This window comes from Brassica napus, chromosome A10 (genome assembly GCF_020379485.1).
Source record: "Brassica napus cultivar Da-Ae chromosome A10, Da-Ae, whole genome shotgun sequence".
In the NCBI taxonomy this organism is placed as follows: domain Eukaryota; kingdom Viridiplantae; phylum Streptophyta; class Magnoliopsida; order Brassicales; family Brassicaceae; genus Brassica; species Brassica napus.
Genome location: NC_063443.1, coordinates 10585055 through 10604948, shown reverse-complemented (window position 1 = coordinate 10604948; position 19894 = coordinate 10585055). Strand labels below are relative to the sequence as shown.

Here is a 19894-nt window from a genome sequence, read left to right as displayed (position 1 = left end):
TTTATTAATGAATATTTGGGCTACTGAATAAAATTTATAACTTAATTGTTGATATTTATAAGGTTACCAACATTCACGTTAATTAAAGTTTCTAACTGATCCGAGAAGACTTCAGTGGAAGTCTTCTCCGCTAGTTCTTAAGTCTTCTACGTTAGTTTTTGAATAACTTGTATTTTTAAGAGTGATAAATAACTTCAAGATATGTAAAATTCATATTTATAAAACACGTTCTCTCCCTTAGTTTTACTAAATTTGACTAAGTTTTTCAACGCAAACTTATAAAAAAATATGATATGCTTTGACTAGTTACTATTGTTTGTTTCCATCTCTTAACTATTATTGTTATAGACAATAATGATGATGATTGTTATGAGTTGGAAGAAAGGTTAAAATGCTTCTTAAAATGTTGTATCAATATGAAGCTACCAACATTCTTGTTTATTAAGATGAGAAAAAGGCCATTGTAGTTTATTATTGCATATGAGAGATCCAAAGATAAGAAAAAGGCTAATGAAGTCTATTATTTCCTTGATTTGTAAATGTGTAAACACATTGTTAGCACATGTATTACATCTTGGGAAACATTATTACTGATTTTACGAAAAATTCACAACTAAAAGAGTAGACATGCAATTAACAAAACATGCCACAAACAAAACTATTATAGATCATTCATCTACAAAGACAAGTTTGGACTCCACTTTATATGGAAGAAGACTTTGTCAGAAGACTTCCATAAAGTCTAGACGACTTTTAGGAAGTCCAGACGACTTCCAGACGACTTCCAGGAAGTCAAGACGACTTTCAGGAAGTCCAGACGACTTTCAGGAAGTCCAGACGACTTTCAGGAAGTCCAGACGACTTTCAGAAAATCCAGACGACTGAAGTGGAAGTAATCTGGAAGACTTCCTGGAAGTCATCTAGTGCATTATATTTTGGACGACTGACAGGTAAGTCGTCCCAGAAGTCTTCCAGATCTGAAAAACCTGCATATCAAATCCAGATCTGAATAACTTGCATATCCAAAAACGTTCAAATGGCTTAAAAACAGAAAAAATGAGTGGAAGATTAGATAAATCTACGTTGATAGAACACACAAAAATACATATCTAAAATTAATAGATCTACCTTTAAATGAATGGAAGATGAGTACCATCTGATTAAAAACGTGCAAAAAAGATAGATTAGTAATAAAGACATGAGACAAAACTGAAAAATTCATATAAAGTTTGTTTTCAAGTCAAAGAGATTAGAGAGGGTTTGGAGAATTTTAGTTTGGGAAAAAAGTAAGAACTTTATACAACAAGAAGTTACCAAATGAAGAAAAATCAGACATAAAAACTTACCAAAACGCTCAGATCTATTATGAAAGGGAGACTTCGTCAGAAGACTTCCAGGAAGTCCAGACGACTTCCAGGAAGTCCAGACGACTTCCTGGAAGTCCAGACGACTTCCTGGAAGTCGTTTGGAAGACTTCCTCGAAGTCGTCTGGACTTCATGGAAGTCATCTAAACTTCAAATCCAGATCTGAAAAACCTGCATATCCAAAAACGTTGAAATGACTTAAAAATAGAGAAAATGAGTGAAAGATTAGATAAATTTACCTTTATAGAACACACAAAAATACATATCCAAAATTAATAGATATACCTTTAAATTAGGGGAAGATGAGTACCATCTGATTAAAAACCTACAAAAGAGATAAATTAGTAAGAAATACATGAGACAAAACTGAAAAATTCATATAAAGTTTGGTGTTTTCAAGTCAAAGAGATTAGAGAGAGGTTGAAGAGTTTTAAAATGATGAACATTACATTTTTGTTGCAGTCATTTGAGAGTAGGAGAAAATGTGTAAATTTTTCTTTATATAGAGAGACAAAAAATCCAATTAGGTTAAATATTTTTGATTCAGACGACTTCATAGACGACTTACTTGTAAGTCGTCCAGAAGAGTTTAATATTTTTAGCGGAAAATTAAAATATTTTTAGCGGGAAACTAAAATATAAGACTTTCCAGACGACTTACAAGTAATTCGTCTGGTTTAAATTATTTAAGCGGAAAAATAATATTTAAAAAAAATTTAGGCGGAAATATTTGGACGACTTACATTTAAGTTGTCTGTTTTAATTTCTTCACCAGACGACTGAAATGTAAGTCGTCTAGACCCTAAACATAACTCCTAAATTTAATTAACTAACTAAACACTTCATAAAATCAAATTAAACTTCAAAAGTGTTTACTATACACAAAAATAAACACGTATAGGTAAAATGTTAATTTTTCAAAAAAACATTCAAGCTTTCTAAAATCTAACCCTAAGAATACATACAATACTACAACATATGTTGCCAAACCCTAGACCAAAGAATACCATGATTCATTACTTACGCTCATCTATGTTGAAAACAATTCAATTTTGTTATATTTTAATTTATATCACTTAAAACTGTTTATAATTACATGATTTTAATTTTTCGCTTATCAAAATATTTTTTAAAAAATTTATAAATTATTTTTAAGATCAGCTACACCAGAAGACTTACTTTGAAGTTGTCCAGCGACTTCCAACATCTCAGACGACTTACTAGGGCTATATTCGTAAAAATAGCTTCTGTTTTTTTGTTTAGTCACAAGGGACTGGGCTGTAATTTCACAATACTTTTAGGTTAGTTTTGCATTTGATTCAAGTTTGGGTATAGGTTTGGGATTAAAGTCAAGTTTTGGGTTAGTTTTGGCAAATTCATAAAAAAAACAAATATAATAATTTTATTAAAATTAATAAATATGTGTTTTCTCGTTAATATCACGAATATTAATATGTGTGTATATATATATATGATTATATATATATGAGTGTGATACTTATGTAACTTAAAATATACCTACTTAAATGTTATATTTATTTAAGCCATTTTAAAAATATAATCATATGCTTCATTCTTTCTCAATATGTTATATCAAGATGCTATTTAAAAAATAAAAACATAAATTAACATCTAGTTATGTAAGAACTAAAAGTTAATAGTAAAATAAAATAATGTTAAATGCAATATCTCTAGATGCAACATCTGAATACCGGTTAACGGTAAGACCAAATAATCTTTACATGCAATGTCTCTAGATGCAACATCTGATTACAACGTTTAGCTAGAAAAACGACCAAGTTAATTTAATGTCTAGGAATTCCTGAGTAGATGAACCTAGTTCTACATTCATTTGATGTCACAAAAGGTAAGGAAGACCATTAGAAGAATTCAATCAAACTGAATACAAACAATTTGACCAAAATATTAAGTTGATAAGTGATAACTACTGAACGACGTTAGTAATCTCTTGAAGAGTCATCATTTAGATTCTTTACATTTATGTAGCTGTGTGTATAAATATGATGAAACCATAACTGAAAAGACTCATCTCATCTCACACCTTTTGTTAATTCAAGCATTTGCAGCGTTTTGTTGAGTTTCTCCCCCTTTTTTTTTGTTACTCTGTTTTTGTTTGTCATTTTATAACTTCTGGAGAGAAATTTAAAACAAAAACATATTTTTTGTTTACCTCTGAGAGATATGGACAAGATTAGTAGGTTTCCTGATGAACTGCTAGTGAAGGTGTTGACATTTCTTCCAACAAAAGAAGCTGTGTCCACTAGCATTTTATCGAAACGATGGGAGCATATCTGGAAGTGGTTGCCAAAACTTGAGTATGATGATCAACATTACTCAGAGTCTGAACGCAAGAGGCTACGGTGTTTCATTGTCAGAAGTTTGCCTCTACATAAAGCCCATGTTATTGAAAGCTTGCGTCTCAAGTTAAGCAATTCACATTATTTTAAACCTCAAGTTATCAAATGGATCGTTGCAACTGCGGTTTCTAGGAACGTACGTGAGCTGGATATCTCTTATTCTTCTTATCCGGAGAAGTTGATAATATTGCCGAGTAACTTGTATACCAGCAAGTCGCTTGTGGTTTTGAAACTCAGCGATTGGATTCTCTTGGCTGTTCCTCCTATGGTTTGTCTTCCATCTCTGAAGACTTTGCAACTTCAACAAGTGGCTTACTTCAATGAAGAATCTCTTCAACGACTTTTATCTAATTGCCCTGCTCTTGAAGAACTAAAAGTGGACATATGGAAGGATGACAATACAAGGAAGTTCACTATCGTTGTCCCATCGTTGCAGCGTTTATCACTCTTTATACCCTTTGATTATGGTATTGATGGGCTTGTGATAAAAACACCTTCTTTAAAGTATTTCAAACTTCGGATTCATAGTAGTATTAGTCACTACTGCTTGGTTGAGCATATGCCTAACTTGATCGAGGCATATATAGATGTTGAGTTCCCTAATATCAGGAGTCTTATTGAATCAATCACATCTGTCAAGCGTCTTGAAATATGCTTAGAGGTAATAATTAAGTTTTCATTTATCAACTCATTTAAAAATATCCTTTGTTTATAATTTTCATTTCGTGTCCAGGTTCTGTATGAAGAAGGAATTGTATTCAGCCAGCTTGAGCATTTGAAGCTATGTCGATGCAAAGACTGTACATCGAATCTACTTGTCAGGCTTCTCAAAGATTCTCCTAACTTGCGAGTACTAGACCTTTATGAAATGATCGTAAGTATCTTTGTTAATTAGTTTTTTTTTTTTTGGGTTCAAGATGCACATTATGGTTTTAATCTAGTTTCTTTGCTTGATCATCTCAGGATCATTACTATTGTGGCATTATTCCGTGGAATCCACCAAGTACTGTTCCTGCATGCATGTTGTCGAGTCTACAAATATTTAAGTGGTCGGCATACTCAGGAGTACCAGGAGAGAGAGATCTTGCGATTTACATGTTGAAAAATGCTAGTCAGCTAAAGACTGCAACAATCTTGTCTGATGAATGTGATATTCCGGAACTTGAGATGTTAAAGGAGTTGGCATTTTCTTCCAGAGCTTCAACTACATGCGAATTCATGTTTGATTGAGCATACTTCTCGCACTCATATCTTCTTCTTTTTTATAAACTTGCATCTAAAAAGAACACATATACTTGTTTCAATCTATTGTCCAGTAAAAACACAAAGTCTATTGTCTTGAGTTTAAATTATTTGATAAGTTGTAATAGTATTTCAAAGTGTATCTGTACCCTTTAAATATTAATAAAAATATTTATAGTTTTCTCAGATTCAGATCCTTAACTCTGAAGGATATACGTCATCACCTAATCTACGGTTTTGTCTCGTACTTGCTCTGTTTTTCACTTGTTCCTTCGTTTGCTTGGCTGCAGTGGGTTATCAGACTTGTTCAACGACTATGAGTTTCGTTCCTGCGAAAGAATCCAGTGAGCTTCGAAAGAGAAAAAAACAAATAATAACTTTTTAGTCAAGACACGACATTAACAACTGATAATCAATCTTTGTATTCCAACGTCGTCACTGCTTTGTCTTCAGTTAATTTTCAGTTTTCGATAATCTCACACTTAGTGGATGTTGTATCTTAATCAGTCTTCCTAAGTCAATGGTTCCTGAGAAAATCAAACTTAGGGTTTCACGTACACTTAAAGAAAATCGGGAGAATGCTTCATTATTCTCCTTAGATCATTGTTTACAAAAGACACAAACACGCACCCAGGTTTTATACTTTTGGTTCTAGTTTTCAGATATCCTGAAGCATTCTAGCTTTAATTTCTTGGAGTTCAAAAGAGTAGTTTCCATGAAAATAGGTGTGTTGCCTGATGCTTTGCTCTTGAGAATATATATATTGTCATCACTGCCAGCTAAAGATGTTGTGAAGACAATGTTTTTTGTCAAAACGATGGCATACATCCTGTGTGAGTTATATTTGGTTTTTTGTGGACTTTTGTTTTTGAAAATTTTACTATACTCCGTTAGTTTAATCTTGAACTGATAAAATGCCGAACGCCTAATGAGTTTCTTAGTAATTTTTTAATTAATATAACTAATCAAATAACTTTAGTTAAGAAACTCCTATTTTAGTCAGTGCATTGGGAGTTTCTTAGCTAGAAGTTCTTAAAAAAAAATTATTAAATATTTTTTTAATATAAAATTTATTTATTAAATAAAACATATTAAAATATAACATTTAAAACATAAACAAAAAAAGTTAAAACTAAAATTAGTACAATAATCGAGAATAATTTTAAAAAACATTCGAGCTTGGTAGTTGTTTCAATCACGTCCAAATCGACTCCATAAATATTCAACCAAATCGGCTTTGAGTTGTTGATGGGTATGTGGATCACGAATTGCAGTTCGAGGGTATGTGGATCACGAATTGCAGTTTGAAGATCCATCATATTGACGATATTTGTAGGCATTTATGAAGAAAAGTCGAAATCGACGACATGTAAAGTTCCGGTATCTTTTCTTTGTTGAAACTCTGAAACATTAAAATGAGTGTATCCATCTCGTTCGTGCATCGGTGGTGGAGGCTCCGTCGGAGAGTTTCGATCGATCAACGGTTCGCTTTTCTTTCGCACAACGGAGAACACGAGAGAGAGGAGAGAAGAAATTATAAAAAAAAAAAAATACAGAACCATATACTTTAGCCTAACTGCTGACACGTGCCTCATATAACCGATCATATAGTCGGTCACACAAATCCCCGCTTTAGGATCGATAACAGCATATTTAATTTGTTTTGATTTATTTAATTGAGTCATTTTATGTATAATCCCACTTAGAGATGGCATTTGGTACCACCCGCCCCGCATTGGCCCGCCCCGCTGCGGTCTCTCTCTCCGGCGGTTCTTTGCGGGTAAGCCCGCCGTGACCCGCGGTACTTAAACCTCTGCCCAAACCCGCCCCGCTTACTACATAGGACATTGCGGGCTGGCCCGCGGGTATGCAAAACATGATGTTTCATTGGGGTGAGCTTGAGAAGATGTTGTTGTTGTTGTTGTTGCACGGTGCAACTTGCTTCGGACGAGGAGATGGAGAGTTCCAGTGGAAGCTCGAGGAAGGAGAGAAGCTCCAGTGGTGGTGGAAAGAAGATGGAGAGAAGCTCTGATGGTGGTCTTAGTCGAGGAGAAGAAGAATCGGTTGGTGGTGCTGCTCCTCTGGTGCTCGTTGGTGGAGTCGTGCTGTAGAGAACCCTGATCGCCATTTTCGTCTCTTGACTCTTTTTTTTCAGGTGTAAAGACAGCAAATGAGGAAGTGGTCGCGGGTTATGTCGACCCCGCAAGACCCGCTGAGCCTAGACCGCAAAAGCCCAAACCCGCATGACACTTACCCGCGAGACCCGCTTTTAAATGGGCTTCGATTACCTTTACCCAAATCCGCCCCGCATGGGTCTTGTACGGGCCAGGCCCGCGGGCTGCGGTCAAAATGCCATCTCTAATCCCACTAAGGACCGCCCGTTAAAGATGGTTCAGGAAATCTTTTCTTAGTCCAATAATAAGACGAACAAGAACCAAAAAAAAAAAGTTGCGAGTTTAGGGCACGTGATGCGCGTGTGATTTAAAGAGGCGCATTTTAGCTTCCCCACCAAAAATTAGCGGGAACGGTTCTTTTTGTTCATTGTAATCGAGAAACCATTTCAGGGATTAGGGTTCGTCTCTCCCTGGTGATTATTACTCCGTCACTGGAATCGATTCCACTTCAGGTATTATAACTTTCATTATGATTCTCGTATGCATTTGATAGCAATAGGCTCGCAAGATCATCCGATCATCTGTGTTACTGGATCTGTAGAAGCTGTGAAGTTTGAGTATAATGGGGTTGGATCGTATGGATAGGCTAAGTGATCTACCTGATGCACTCCTCGTGAAGATACTATCCTTACTGCCTACGAAACAAGTCGTGTCAACAATGCTTTTGTCAAAAAGATGGCAGTTTCTTTGGATGTTTGTGTCAAGACTCGAATACAACGACGATGACATGTGCCAAGACGGGAGGTTCTTGCGGTTTCTCTACAGTTCTTTGCTGCTGCACCAAGCTAAGGTTCTTGAGAGTTTTACTTTGAAGCTTGGTGGAAACTCTAGGGGTATAGATCTTGGAGTATGTGTTACACCTGCTGTTAATCGCTCTGTGCGTGAGATGGTTATCGAGATTGATGCTTCTTCTACTGAAACTCAATTCATACTTCCGAGGAGCTTGTATACAACAGGCTCTAGAACGCTTGTGACTTTAAAGCTACAAAATGCGGTTCTGGGAGACGGTTTCTTTCCCTTTACTTAAAACTCTGAGCCTTATATCAATGAAGTACCCACGTGATGCGTTTATCCGCAGGCTTCTGTCCAGTTGTCCTGTTCTTGAAGACTTGTTTGTAGTCAAATGCCGCGGTGACAATGTGGCATGTTTGGTGGTTAGAGTGCCTTCTTTAAAGTTTCTAACCGTGCGTACCACAGCAGAAGTAGACTACCATCAGGGTTTGGTGCTCGATGTTCCTTCTTTGGAGTTCTTGGACATTGTTGATTACACAGATGGATTTTGTCTCGTTGAGAACAGTATGCATAAGGTGGTAGAGGCTCATCTTGATGTGACTTATAGTCATCCTCAGCAGCTTCTTGCTTCCCTTACTTCACTCGTGCAGCTTTCATTATGTTTAACGACTTCAATGGTAATGCCTTCTTCTCTATAAACTTTTATACACAAGTTTGTGGGCTTTTTATTTATATCGAATCTGTCATAGTTCACATCGGTTCCTATGTATCTTTATGTGTAGGATGCACATTTCGATGGAACAATATTTAGACAGCTTGAACAGTTGAAAGTATGTACTTGCGAGACCACCGAGTGGTTGGATCTACTTATGCGTCTACTCAAAGCTGCTCCTAACCTAAGGTTTATTGTCCTTGAACTGGTACATATACCCAAAACCCAAACTGCTGCAAAGATCCATGGCATTAGAACTGGAGATGTCCTCACTCGACTATACTTCTCTTCCATTTTCAGTCTAAGTTCCATGGCATTAGAACTGGAGATCCGATCCTGAGCTGGAACCAACCGATTGTATTGCAAAACCTAGCTCGAAGACATCGTTAACATGTTTTAAATCTCTAAGCTAACAAATTTCCAGAGCAGCTATGCATATTATATTATTCATTTGTCAAATCTCATATATTATTATACTTTGTGAAGTACGTCAAGCTCGGTTCCTGGAGAGTCTGTTTTATAAAATGTGATTTAGAAAAACTGAACAAGGCCTCAGAGATCTTGGTGGTTAAAGAATCATCAAGTGAATTTCTTCATCAAGAGTAGCAAATATTTTGATTACATCACTGGCCATACCCAACAGATGTTGATTACACAACAAATTTATTAAAAAAATCATAAAATTTTGATATTCAAAAACAAAGAAATTGATTGATTGATGATGGTGAGTCAAAAGTAGCTGGTAAATAATCACATTTTTTATTCATTGGGAATCCGAATGATTTTTTTCATCACTCTCACCATCATCAATCAATTAACATATTTTTCAAAAATTCGATTTAAGCGATTGATAGATCTATCTTCGAAGATGTTCTGAAAAACATGCAAAATTACAAAGGTACGCAAGTTTAGCACATATAAATAAATCAGAGCCTTATGAACGACCTCAAGATCCATTCAAAAGAATTTGTAGTTCAAATAATTGCAAACAAACTTTTTCAAAAACGATAAAACCAAGAAATTGAAGAAAAAAGATCAAAGAAGAAAATCTTCGAAATTTTTGAAAAAATGCGCCGTAGAAGAAGATTTTGATTAGATGTTAAAGAATAGAGAAGATGATGAATATATATATATGAGGTGATGAAGAGATTAACCTTCCAAAACCCTAGTTCATAAGCCGACATATGGCCGTAAAAATTGAGTATGGGCTTTTAGGTTCTACGTATTCTAATATAAGCCCATTAATTATAGTATGTGTGTGGGTAGGCTTGTCATAGCTTTCTAACTCAATGCCCATGGTTTGCCATAATTAGTAAATTATCCAAACGCAGACAAAAACTTATATGCCTCATACAGGTTTTGAACCTGTGACCTTCGCGTTATTAGCACAACGCTCTAACCAACTGAGCTAATGGGGCTATTGGCATGATTAACCGATCATATGTTATACATATTAAACTACTGCAACTACGCCCATGCCATCGTCTCATGTATAGCTGAGTGAAACTGCGTCGTTTTGCGAAATCTATCGAACTTCTTCATCTCTCTCCCCAGACACTACACTTGATTTGTTGTTATTCCCGTGGCCAAACCTGTACTCCGGCTCCGATCTCGAAGAAGATGAGAGTACTACTATCCTTCCTTCTTCTTCTCCTTGCTTCTTCTGCTATTAGATCGAGCTCGTCCCCCGTGACCGATGATCCGTTTCTCGGCATTTCTCCTCTAGGTTTGGCTTTCTTTCTCTCTCTCTCTCTGCTCATTGAAGATCCGATTTGATCTCTCGTTGGCTATTGTTTCTTTTTCGTTTGATTGGGTTTCGTTACCGTGGATGTGTAGATGAGAAGTATTACAAATCATCTTCGGAGATTAAGTGTAAGGACGGATCAAAGAGATTCACCAGAGCTCAGCTTAACGACGATTTTTGCGATTGCGCTGACGGCACTGACGAGCCAGGTTCCTCCTTTATTCGTCTCGTCTCTGTTGATATCATAAAGTTTGAAGCTTTTATCTTATGTTACGATTTAGCAGATCAGTTTCATTGAGAGAGAATTCAGATTAATATTTGCTCTATTTGTTAAACCTACAGGCACCTCAGCTTGTCCTAATGGCAAGTTCTATTGTCGGAACGCAGGCCATTCTCCTTTAGTTTTGTTTTCTTCCAGAGTCAATGATGGTATCTGCGGTATGTATGTTACTTAATTTATACCTTCTTATGTTGAATACTACTATAGAGAAGAATCAATAAGCTGTTGGATAGTTAGCATTCTGTGTTTATTGGCTCAAATGGTTTGTTTTCCGCATGGGAGCAGATTGTTGTGATGGAAGTGATGAGTATGATGGTAAAGTGGCGTGCTCAAATACATGCTGGGAAGCTGGGAAAGCTGCTCGAGAGAATCTTAAGAAGAAAATCGATACCTATAATCAAGGGGTTGTGATCAGGAGGAAGGAGATCGAGCAGGCGAAAGTGGGTCTGGAGAAAGATGAAGCTGAACTAAAGAAGCTGAAAATCGAGCAGAAAATTCTGAAAGGCCTTGTCCAACAGCTCAAAGGTTTGCTCTTTCTCTCTTTTGGTGCAATTTGGCATGAGGGTTGAGATTTTTTTTGTTTTGGTCTTAGGGAAACTTAAATGGACATATAGTAGTATCATGAGATAATAATCAGTGGATTGGAATGTGAGAGCAGAACCTCGGATATAAGTGTAGTTAGGTGCTGGATATGCCTCTGGGTCAGTTCTTAAAAATCTTCACTAACCACCAAAAAGGTAGGAAGAAAATAAGAGAATTATATGACTAGTAGTTTTTTTTTTTTGATCAAAATATGACTAGTAGTTATGTAGTGGAATCAGATAGGATTGTCAACTTCTTTCTCTTTCATTATAACTGGCAATGATGACTTCCGATGATAAAGACAGACATTTTTCCCTTAACAATGTTGGTCTTATCTTATGAATAAAGATCTGAAATTTCCCTAATACTTCTTGTGTAGAGCGTAAAGAACAAATTGAGAAGATAGAGGAGAAGGAGCGTCTAGAGAAAGAAAAGGAAGAGAAGGAAAGAAAAGAGGCTGAATTAGCAGCCCAGCCGGGAAATGGGACGGGTGAGGAGAAGACAGATGGCAATGGAAAAGTTGGAGGAAGCACAGACGGTGAAGAGATGCCTGGAGTTTCACAGGACGACGAAATTCTCGATGAAAACGAACATCATGATGAGACTGGTAGATACAAGGACTTGGATACAGATGAGGTTAGTTCTTCTCTTGTAAACTGAAATAGATTTGTAAGCTTTCATCTTGTTGTTTTTTGTTTTTTTTTTTTACATATTCAACAAGTTAAGGAGTCAACCCATGAAACAAAGGTTTATCAGACCATTCGCCAATATTCTGGTCTTCACTGAATCACCTGCTCAGTCATGAGGTCTTGAAATAAGATATGAAAGTTTCAATACGTGAGATGCGTGGAAACTATATTTTACTCAATGAGATCAATACCTAGGCTGTCTGGAAGACTGGACCTCATTCGCATGGCTGTTATGTCAATATCTTCAGCATTTTTTGTACTTTGTTTAAGTTTCTTGATTTGATTTAAGCTCAAAATGGTTGTGTCATCAAGCGGATATTGAAATAGACTTTGGTTTCAGGAGCCAGCAGCTGAAGCTGAAACAACAAGTGTATTGGAAGAGAGTACTCACACTAATCCAACAGACGAGGTTCGAAAGATGATTTCATTCATATGCTTTTTCGGTCTCTCCAAAAGTGGAGCAATTTGTTACTAGTAAGTTAGATGGTGATATAAGGTTGTGTACAAAATGCAGCATGTTGAGGAGAAGGAGGAATCTCCCTCATCTGAGGATCCCATCACAGCTGGATCTCAACATGATGGTAGTACCAAAAAGGAGGAATCAGATGAGGTCAAGAAAGTGGTAATTTACTTTCAATTTCTGGTCAAATGCTTTACATATATTGTCATAGACCTAAGTCTAGTTTTTTGAACTTCCATGATTAGAATAACTCTGCCCGTTTTGACTTGCATCATGACGTTTAAGTGCTCAATATTCTATATATAGGAGGATACTGTATCCGAGAAGAAGGACGAGTTGTCAAAGGAGGAATTGGGGCGTCTTGTTGCCTCTCGTTGGACAGGAGAGAAGTCTGATACGCCATCTGAGGCAGATGAGGACTCGAAAGCTGATGATCATGAAAACTATGACCACACGCCCACCAGTCCACAGGAAGTAGAGGAAGATGATGGATTTGTGTCAGATGGTGACGAGGAAACAGGCGACGATGGAAAATACAGCGACCATGAACCCGAAGATGATACCTATGAAGAGGAGTATCGCCATGATTCTACTTCTTCCTACAAATCTGATGGGGAGGATGATCTCGATTTATCAGGTTTGCACTATTGACACAGATGTTTGTATTCTTTAAACTATCATAGTAAGTATGACATTATTAATATTTGAGTACTTATAGAGACAACCTCTAGTCCTACCTGGTTGGAGAAGATACAAAAGACCGTCAAGAACATTTTACAAGCTGTGAATTTATTCCAAACCACCCCAGTGGACAAATCAGGTAAATTAATAGTATATCACTTCCATGGAAAGTAAAATCAAGACTCGTATGTCTTCAGTGATTCACCTTCTACGTTGTGGGATATGCAGAGGCTGATCGGGTACGCAAGGAATACGATGAGTCGAGCTCAAAGCTTAAGAAAATACAGTCAAGGGTTTCGAGCTTAGAAAAGAAGCTAAAACAAGACTTTGGTCTGTATGATAAAAACATCCTAAGCCATTACTTACGTTTTGCCTTTTTCGAGTTAGTCCTTAGTATTATTTTTCTTATTACAGGACCGGAGAAAGAGTTCTATTCATTCCATGGTCGTTGTTTTGAGAGCAAACAGGGCAAGTAAGAAAAATTATAGCATTATCTCAGGTATTATAGTTATGTTTATCTTATTCGGTACTTGCCTAATGTCTAGGTATACTTACAAAGTCTGTGCATATAAAGAAGCAACACAAGAGGAGGGCTATTCAAAGACTCAGCTAGGGTAAGTGTCGTTTCCGTACATACTGATCCGTATCATGGTACATTATACTAAACCTAATGTAACGAGGAATCAGTTCGAAGTTGCAATCAGATATCAGTAACTATCTATCTATGTATTTGGATTTAAACTTCTTTGGCTTAATGTGATTTTCTAGGGGATGGGAAAAGTTTGAGAACTCGTACCAGTTCATGACATATACAAACGGAGACAAGTGTTGGAACGGTCCCGATAGAAGCTTAAAGGTAAATATTCGGATATGGCTACTAGATCCAATAAACTGCTCGAACAAAATTAGCTCCAACTATAACTAGACCACTATAAGAATTGATTTCGAGCTTGCAAAGGCCACAGAGACAAGAAATATAAAAAGCTTGACTAATTCCTGACATGCAGATCAAGCTAAGATGTGGGTTGAAAAATGAGCTCATGGATGTTGATGAACCAAGTCGTTGCGAGTAAGTTCTTTGTCTTGGTCTTTTTTACCTGTGTCACGGGTTATAGCGTTTTATCTTTGGGTTTTCATTTATTTTGTCCCCCTCATCTCTTACTCTCTTTTTGCAGATATGCGGCAGTTTTATCTACTCCAGCTCGGTGTCTAGAAGATAAACTTAAGGTAAGCTGATGTGCATCTCAAATATCAAAGCCCCGTGTTTAATTTAGTTACTCGTTAACACTATCTAAACCGGGTGTTTGGCCTACTTTTTATAGGAACTACAAGAAAAGCTCGAGAAGATGATGAACCAAGACCAACCTCAGAAGCACGACGAACTATGACCATGATAGGTTCAAGCATACTTATGAGAGGAGAAGGTTTAAGCAGAAGGAAGTGAAGAAGGGAGAGGAGTGACGGGAAATGAAGAGTGAAATGGTGGTTAACAAATAAAGTGGAGACACGTGTGAGATAGTAAAGGAAGTATAAATACTCGTATTGTTTCTGTTATACGGTTATCGTTGATTACAATTGTTAACCTTAGCATATGAGCTAGGTCTACTCAGGTGATGAGAGTAGAGTGATACTCAGGTGATAGAGTATCACGACGGTTGTAATTCTCGAATCTATTCATCAATATACATCGTTATTCAGTAGATCCGATCTTTGATCTTATCAATTGGTGCGGTGAAACTGTTTCGGAACACGCGGCGACGAAGGCGAGTGCGATTCCTGGTGGTTACAGTTCGTTGTGACGGTTTGACACGCGATCGATCTCCGAAGGTGTGCGCTCGAGTGATTGACGACGATCGCCGTTCCGATTGAAGCTTCCGACGATTCGTGCGATGTCGAAAGCAAAGATGGTTCCAACGGAACCGAGCGTCGGCTCGGAGGAGGAGTTTGAGATAGAAGAGCAAGATATGACGATGGATTTCTTACGCGGCGGTTACGTACGATTGAATCGCGCTTTGAAGGAATCAGAGGCGAAACAGGAGACTGTGAGTCAAGAACTGCGAGCGATGCGGCAGATCTTGGAGAGATTGGATCCACAAGGGGGACGTCAGTCACAGTTTCAACCGGGAACGTCACAGAATCAGGTACATTCGTCTAACTGGGAACGTAACCGGGAAGATTATCCGCTAGGTTATCGATCTGGGAATTTGAACCTTGCTACTCGAGATTCGATGTTGCAAAAGATACAGATGCCTGTGTTCTCCGGGAAGCAACCGTATGTGTGGATTACTGAAGTGGAACGTTGGTTCAGCATTGGAAGATATGAGGATAGAGAGAAATTGGAGTTGATAGGGTTGAGTTTGGATGGTCCTGTGAAGAAATGGTTTGGCTGGGAACTGAAAAGGAGGGGATTTCAGAGCTGGCAGGAGTTCAAGGATAAGCTAGTTCTCAGGTTCACTGAATCAATTGAAGAAGAACCTGCTAGCCGTCTGTTTGCAATCAAGCAAACTGGTTCTGTAGCTGACTACATTTCAGAATTTGAGGAGTTATCCGAATTGGTACCAGGATTGGATGATGAGTTTCTTATAAGGATATTCTACAACGGTCTCAATCAGGAAATGAAAGAAGTTATCAGGATGAAGGAACCTAAGGGGTTAGAGAATCATATCGCAGCAGTATTAAGAATGGAGACGAGCGCGTTCTGTAAGGTGGTCAGTGATAAGAGCAAATCAGAGGAAGGATCTCAACAGCAGTCCAAGTCACATGTTTTGAAGTCATCATCGGGTTATAACTCACATCGTCATTGGACTGATAATGAGAACAGAAAGGGTCACACAACGCCTTCTGCATCTATGCAAAAGAAAGAGGGCAATACTCAGACATCATCTTCTGAACTGCGTCCACGGATGAAACATTCTAAAGAAGAACTGGATCGAATGAGAAAGGAATTTATTTGCTTCAGATGCGGAGCGAATGGATGGACCAGAGCGCATAAATGTCCTAATAAAGAGTTGCGCATTATCACTGTGGTAAATGGGTTGGAGATGGAGGTTATTGACGAAGTCGACAATGAAGAAGAGGAAACGATAGTGTATACTCCAGCTCAACAACTCGCTATACTATCACTTAACTCGTTTTTGGGAATTCATTCTCCAAAGACGACAAAACTGTATGGGAAAATCAACAAAACCAACGTCATTGTTATGTTGGATAGTGGTGCTTCCCATAATTTCATAACACCTGATACGGTGCAGAGGCTCAAATTGAAAGTTTGTGCTGATCCGAGCCTCGACATTCTGCTAGGCAATGGAGTGACAGTCAAAGGCGCAGGGGTCTGCAAGTCTGTCACATTCAGTTTAGCGGATACCGAATTCATTTCGGATTTCATAGCTTTGGAATTGGGAATGGTTGATGTTATTTTAGGCATTCAGTGGCTGGAGACATTGGGAAAATGCGAGGTAGATTGGAAGGAGCAGGAACTGTCCTTTATGTATAACAATACTAAAGTGACATTGTTCGGAGATCCAAACCTGCATTGTTCCTCATTCTCTTTTAAGTCACTGTCTCCTATCTCTAATGCTGATACACGAGGAAGAGGAGCACTGGTGCTATCAGCAAGCGAGGTGACACCAAACATTCCAGAAATTCCGAGAAAGCTGCAGACATTGTTGGACAAGTTTGATCATGTATTCGCAATACCAACGGGTTTACCTCCTTTCCGTGGGTATGATCATTCCATTAACTTGCTTCCAGGAGTGTCTGCAATCTCTGTGCGTCCCTATCGATATCCACATTCCACAAAAGCAATCATGGAGAAGATGGTGGGAGATATGCTCGATGCGGGGATAATCAGAGTGAGTACGAGTCCCTTTTCAAGTCCTGTCCTGCTAGTCAAAAAGAAAGATGGCTCATGGCGTTTCTGTATAGACTACCGAGCAGTGAATAAGGTGACAGTACCAGACAAGTTCCCAATACCGGTGATTGATCAATTATTGGATGAACTACATGGAGCGACAGTCTTTTCGAAAATCGATTTACGCGCAGGTTATCACCAAATCCGTATGAAGGAAGCTGATATTGAAAAGACTGCATTCAGGACGGTAGAAGGCCACTACGAGTTCTTAGTTATGCCTTTCGGTCTGACGAACGCTCCTGCAACATTTCAGGCCTTGATGAACTCTATCTTCAAACCATATCTCAGAGTGTTCATCTTGGTATTTTTCGATGACGTGTTGATCTATAGCCGTAATGAAGAAGATCATCTGAGGCATTTGCAGATCGTGTTGGAGATATTGGCTACACAGAAACTGTTTGCAAACTTGAAGAAATGTTCGTTTGGATTGTCTCAAGTTGAGTACTTGGGCCATATTATTTCCAAAACTGGTGTGGCAACAGATACAAACAAGACAGCGAGCATGCGAGAGTGGCCGATTCCTAAAACGGTTAAGCAACTGCGGGGATTCTTGGGGCTCACGGGTTATTACAGAAATTATGTGAAAGGGTATGGTATAATAGCTCGGCCCCTGACAGAATTATTGAAAAAAGACAGTTTTGCGTGGTCTGGCGAAGCTCAAGCAGCATTTGAGAAATTAAAGTCTGCAATGGTGTCAGCTCCAGTTTTAGCATTACCAGATTTCACAAAACCGTTTATAATCGAGACAGATGCATCAGGCTTCGGTGTGGGGGCGGTGTTAATGCAGGACAAACGTCCACTGGCGTATTTTAGTCATGGTCTAACCGCAAGAGAAAGTTTGAAACCAGCATATGAACGTGAACTTATGGCAGTGGTTATGGCAGTGTTGAAATGGAAACACTACTTACTGGGCAGGAAGTTTGTAGTACATACGGATCAGAGAAGTCTTAAGTACCTGCTGGAGCAAAAGGAAGTCAACATGGAATATCAGAAGTGGCTAACAAAGTTATTAGGGTACGACTTTGACATTGTTTACAAACCAGGGTGCGAGAATAAAGCTGCTGACGGGTTATCACGGATAGAAAGAGAAGAGTTGTTATTAAAGGGGGCTCAGTGTTTCGCATTAACAGTTCCGACGGTGATACAGTTGCAAGAAATATATAAGGAGATTGCTGAAGATGTGGAGTTACAGAGATTAACGACGTTGGTGAAGCGCGGAGAATTATCAAATCCACATTATCGGGTGGTCGATGACAGGTTATGGTATAAACAGAGGCTGGTGTTACCAAAGTCGTCAACATCAATTCCACTGATATTGTTTGAATGTCATGATGGGAAGATCGGTGGTCACTCGGGAGTTCTAAAGACGGTTAAGAGAGTTCAAACGATGTTCCATTGGGAGGGCTTGTTTAAGGCAGTACAACAGTATGTATCTGAGTGTGGGGTATGTCAAACTCACAAGTATTCAACATTATCTCCAGCAGGACTACTCCAACCGTTACCGATTCCAATGCGTATATGGGAGGATATTTCGATGGATTTTGTGGAGGGTTTACCGACATCTCAGGGTTTTAATGTGATCATGGTTGTGGTGGATAGATTGAGTAAGTATAGTCATTTCATTGGCTTAAAACATCCGTTTACAGCAGTGGATGTGGCTTCGAAGTTCATGGCAGAAGTTGTACGACTACATGGGTTTCCAAAGACAGTGGTTTCAGACCGTGACAGAATTTTCTTGAGCAGTTTTTGGAAAGATTTGTTTCGACTATCAGGCACTAAACTGAAGTATAGTACAGCGTTTCATCCGCAAACAGATGGCCAAACAGAGGTCCTTAACCGTTGTATGGAGACTTATCTTCGCTGCTTTGCTTCAGGACATCCGAAAACGTGGTATAAATTTTTGGCTTGGTCTGAACTTTGGTACAACACTTCGTATCACACGGCATTGAAGACAACACCGTTCCACGTGGTTTATGGAAGAGAGCCTCCGAAATTAGTGCGTTTTGAAGAAGGATCGACTCAGAACTTTGATTTGGAAACGAATTTGCGAGAACGAGATGCGATGTTATCACAGATTAAACAACACTTGGCACGAGCTCAAGCTATTATGAAGGCACAAGCGGATAAACATCGCAGAGATGTGCAGTTTTCAGTGGGTGATCTCGTCTATTTGAAGCTGAAACCATTCCGTCAAAATACTGTGGTTAGGCGTTATTGTCAGAAGCTTGCCGCCAAGTATTTTGGTCCCTATGAGATCACAGAACGCGTAGGCAAGGTGGCGTATCGGTTGAGACTTCCTCAAGAGTCTAAGATTCATCCTGTTTTTCATATTTCACAGTTAAAAGCCGCTTTGGGTCAGGATCACTTAGCCCAAACAGTACCTCCCGCGTGCACAGACTTGGAGAACATAGTGATGGAACCAGCAGAGGTGTTAGCATCGCGGGTACGAGAGGATGGTATTGTTGAGCTGTTGGTACGTTGGCAGAACTCAGTGGATCATGAGAATTCTTGGATGCTGTTGGCGGAGTTTGAAGGCAATTTTCCGGATTACAAGCTTGAGGGCAAGCTTGCTCTCAATGGGGGGAGTATTGATAGGTTCAAGCATACTTATGAGAGGAGAAGGTTTAAGCAGAAGGAAGTGAAGAAGGGAGAGGAGTGACGGGAAATGAAGAGTGAAATGGTGGTTAACAAATAAAGTGGAGACACGTGTGAGATAGTAAAGGAAGTATAAATACTCGTATTGTTTCTGTTATACGGTTATCGTTGATTACAATTGTTAACCTTAGCATATGAGCTAGGTCTACTCAGGTGATGAGAGTAGAGTGATACTCAGGTGATAGAGTATCACGACGGTTGTAATTCTCGAATCTATTCATCAATATACATCGTTATTCAGTAGATCCGATCTTTGATCTTATCAGACCATGTTTCTCAGATTTGTGTCA

The 19894-nt window shown here is 38.5% G+C and overlaps 1 protein-coding gene, 2 non-coding genes and 3 pseudogenes across 5 annotated transcripts; 3 read left to right on the top strand and 3 right to left on the bottom strand.

Annotated features, from left to right (window-relative positions):
• Positions 1 to 2777: 2777 nt before the first annotated feature.
• On the top strand, positions 2778 to 5740 carry LOC106437661 (annotated as a pseudogene).
• A 1969-nt stretch (positions 5741 to 7709) lies between these two features.
• On the top strand, positions 7710 to 9275 carry LOC106441746 (annotated as a pseudogene).
• On the bottom strand, positions 9152 to 9235 carry LOC125579618. The gene has a single exon (XR_007317678.1). It is a non-coding gene; the product is annotated as a small nucleolar RNA SNORD24 (small nucleolar RNA).
• Positions 9276 to 9327: 52 nt separating the features above from the next.
• LOC125579669 lies at positions 9328 to 9404 on the bottom strand (annotated as a pseudogene).
• A 543-nt stretch (positions 9405 to 9947) lies between these two features.
• On the bottom strand, positions 9948 to 10021 carry TRNAI-AAU. The gene has a single exon. It is a non-coding gene; the product is annotated as a tRNA-Ile (tRNA).
• LOC106437659 (glucosidase 2 subunit beta-like) lies at positions 10017 to 19847 on the top strand. 3 transcript variants are annotated; one of them, XM_048742887.1, is made up of 17 exons: positions 10063 to 10329; positions 10440 to 10556; positions 10690 to 10785; positions 10913 to 11152; positions 11589 to 11845; positions 12239 to 12307; positions 12413 to 12520; positions 12665 to 12995; positions 13077 to 13178; positions 13268 to 13369; positions 13454 to 13511; positions 13585 to 13653; positions 13808 to 13895; positions 14047 to 14108; positions 14215 to 14266; positions 14362 to 14436; positions 19545 to 19847. In XM_048742887.1, the coding sequence occupies exons 1-16, from the start codon at positions 10224 to 10226 to the stop codon at positions 14425 to 14427; spliced, it is 1923 nt and encodes a 640-aa protein (XP_048598844.1). In that variant the 5' UTR covers positions 10063 to 10223; the 3' UTR covers positions 14428 to 14436; positions 19545 to 19847. The 3 variants fall into 3 exon arrangements, 2 of the variants coding, with proteins under 2 accessions (XP_013734039.2, XP_048598844.1); XM_013878585.3 differs by lacking the exon at positions 19545 to 19847 and having other exon boundaries at positions 10017 to 10329; positions 14362 to 14739; XR_007317166.1 differs by lacking the exons at positions 14047 to 14108; positions 14215 to 14266; positions 14362 to 14436; positions 19545 to 19847 and having other exon boundaries at positions 13268 to 13373; positions 13808 to 13881.
• Positions 19848 to 19894: the final 47 nt, after the last annotated feature.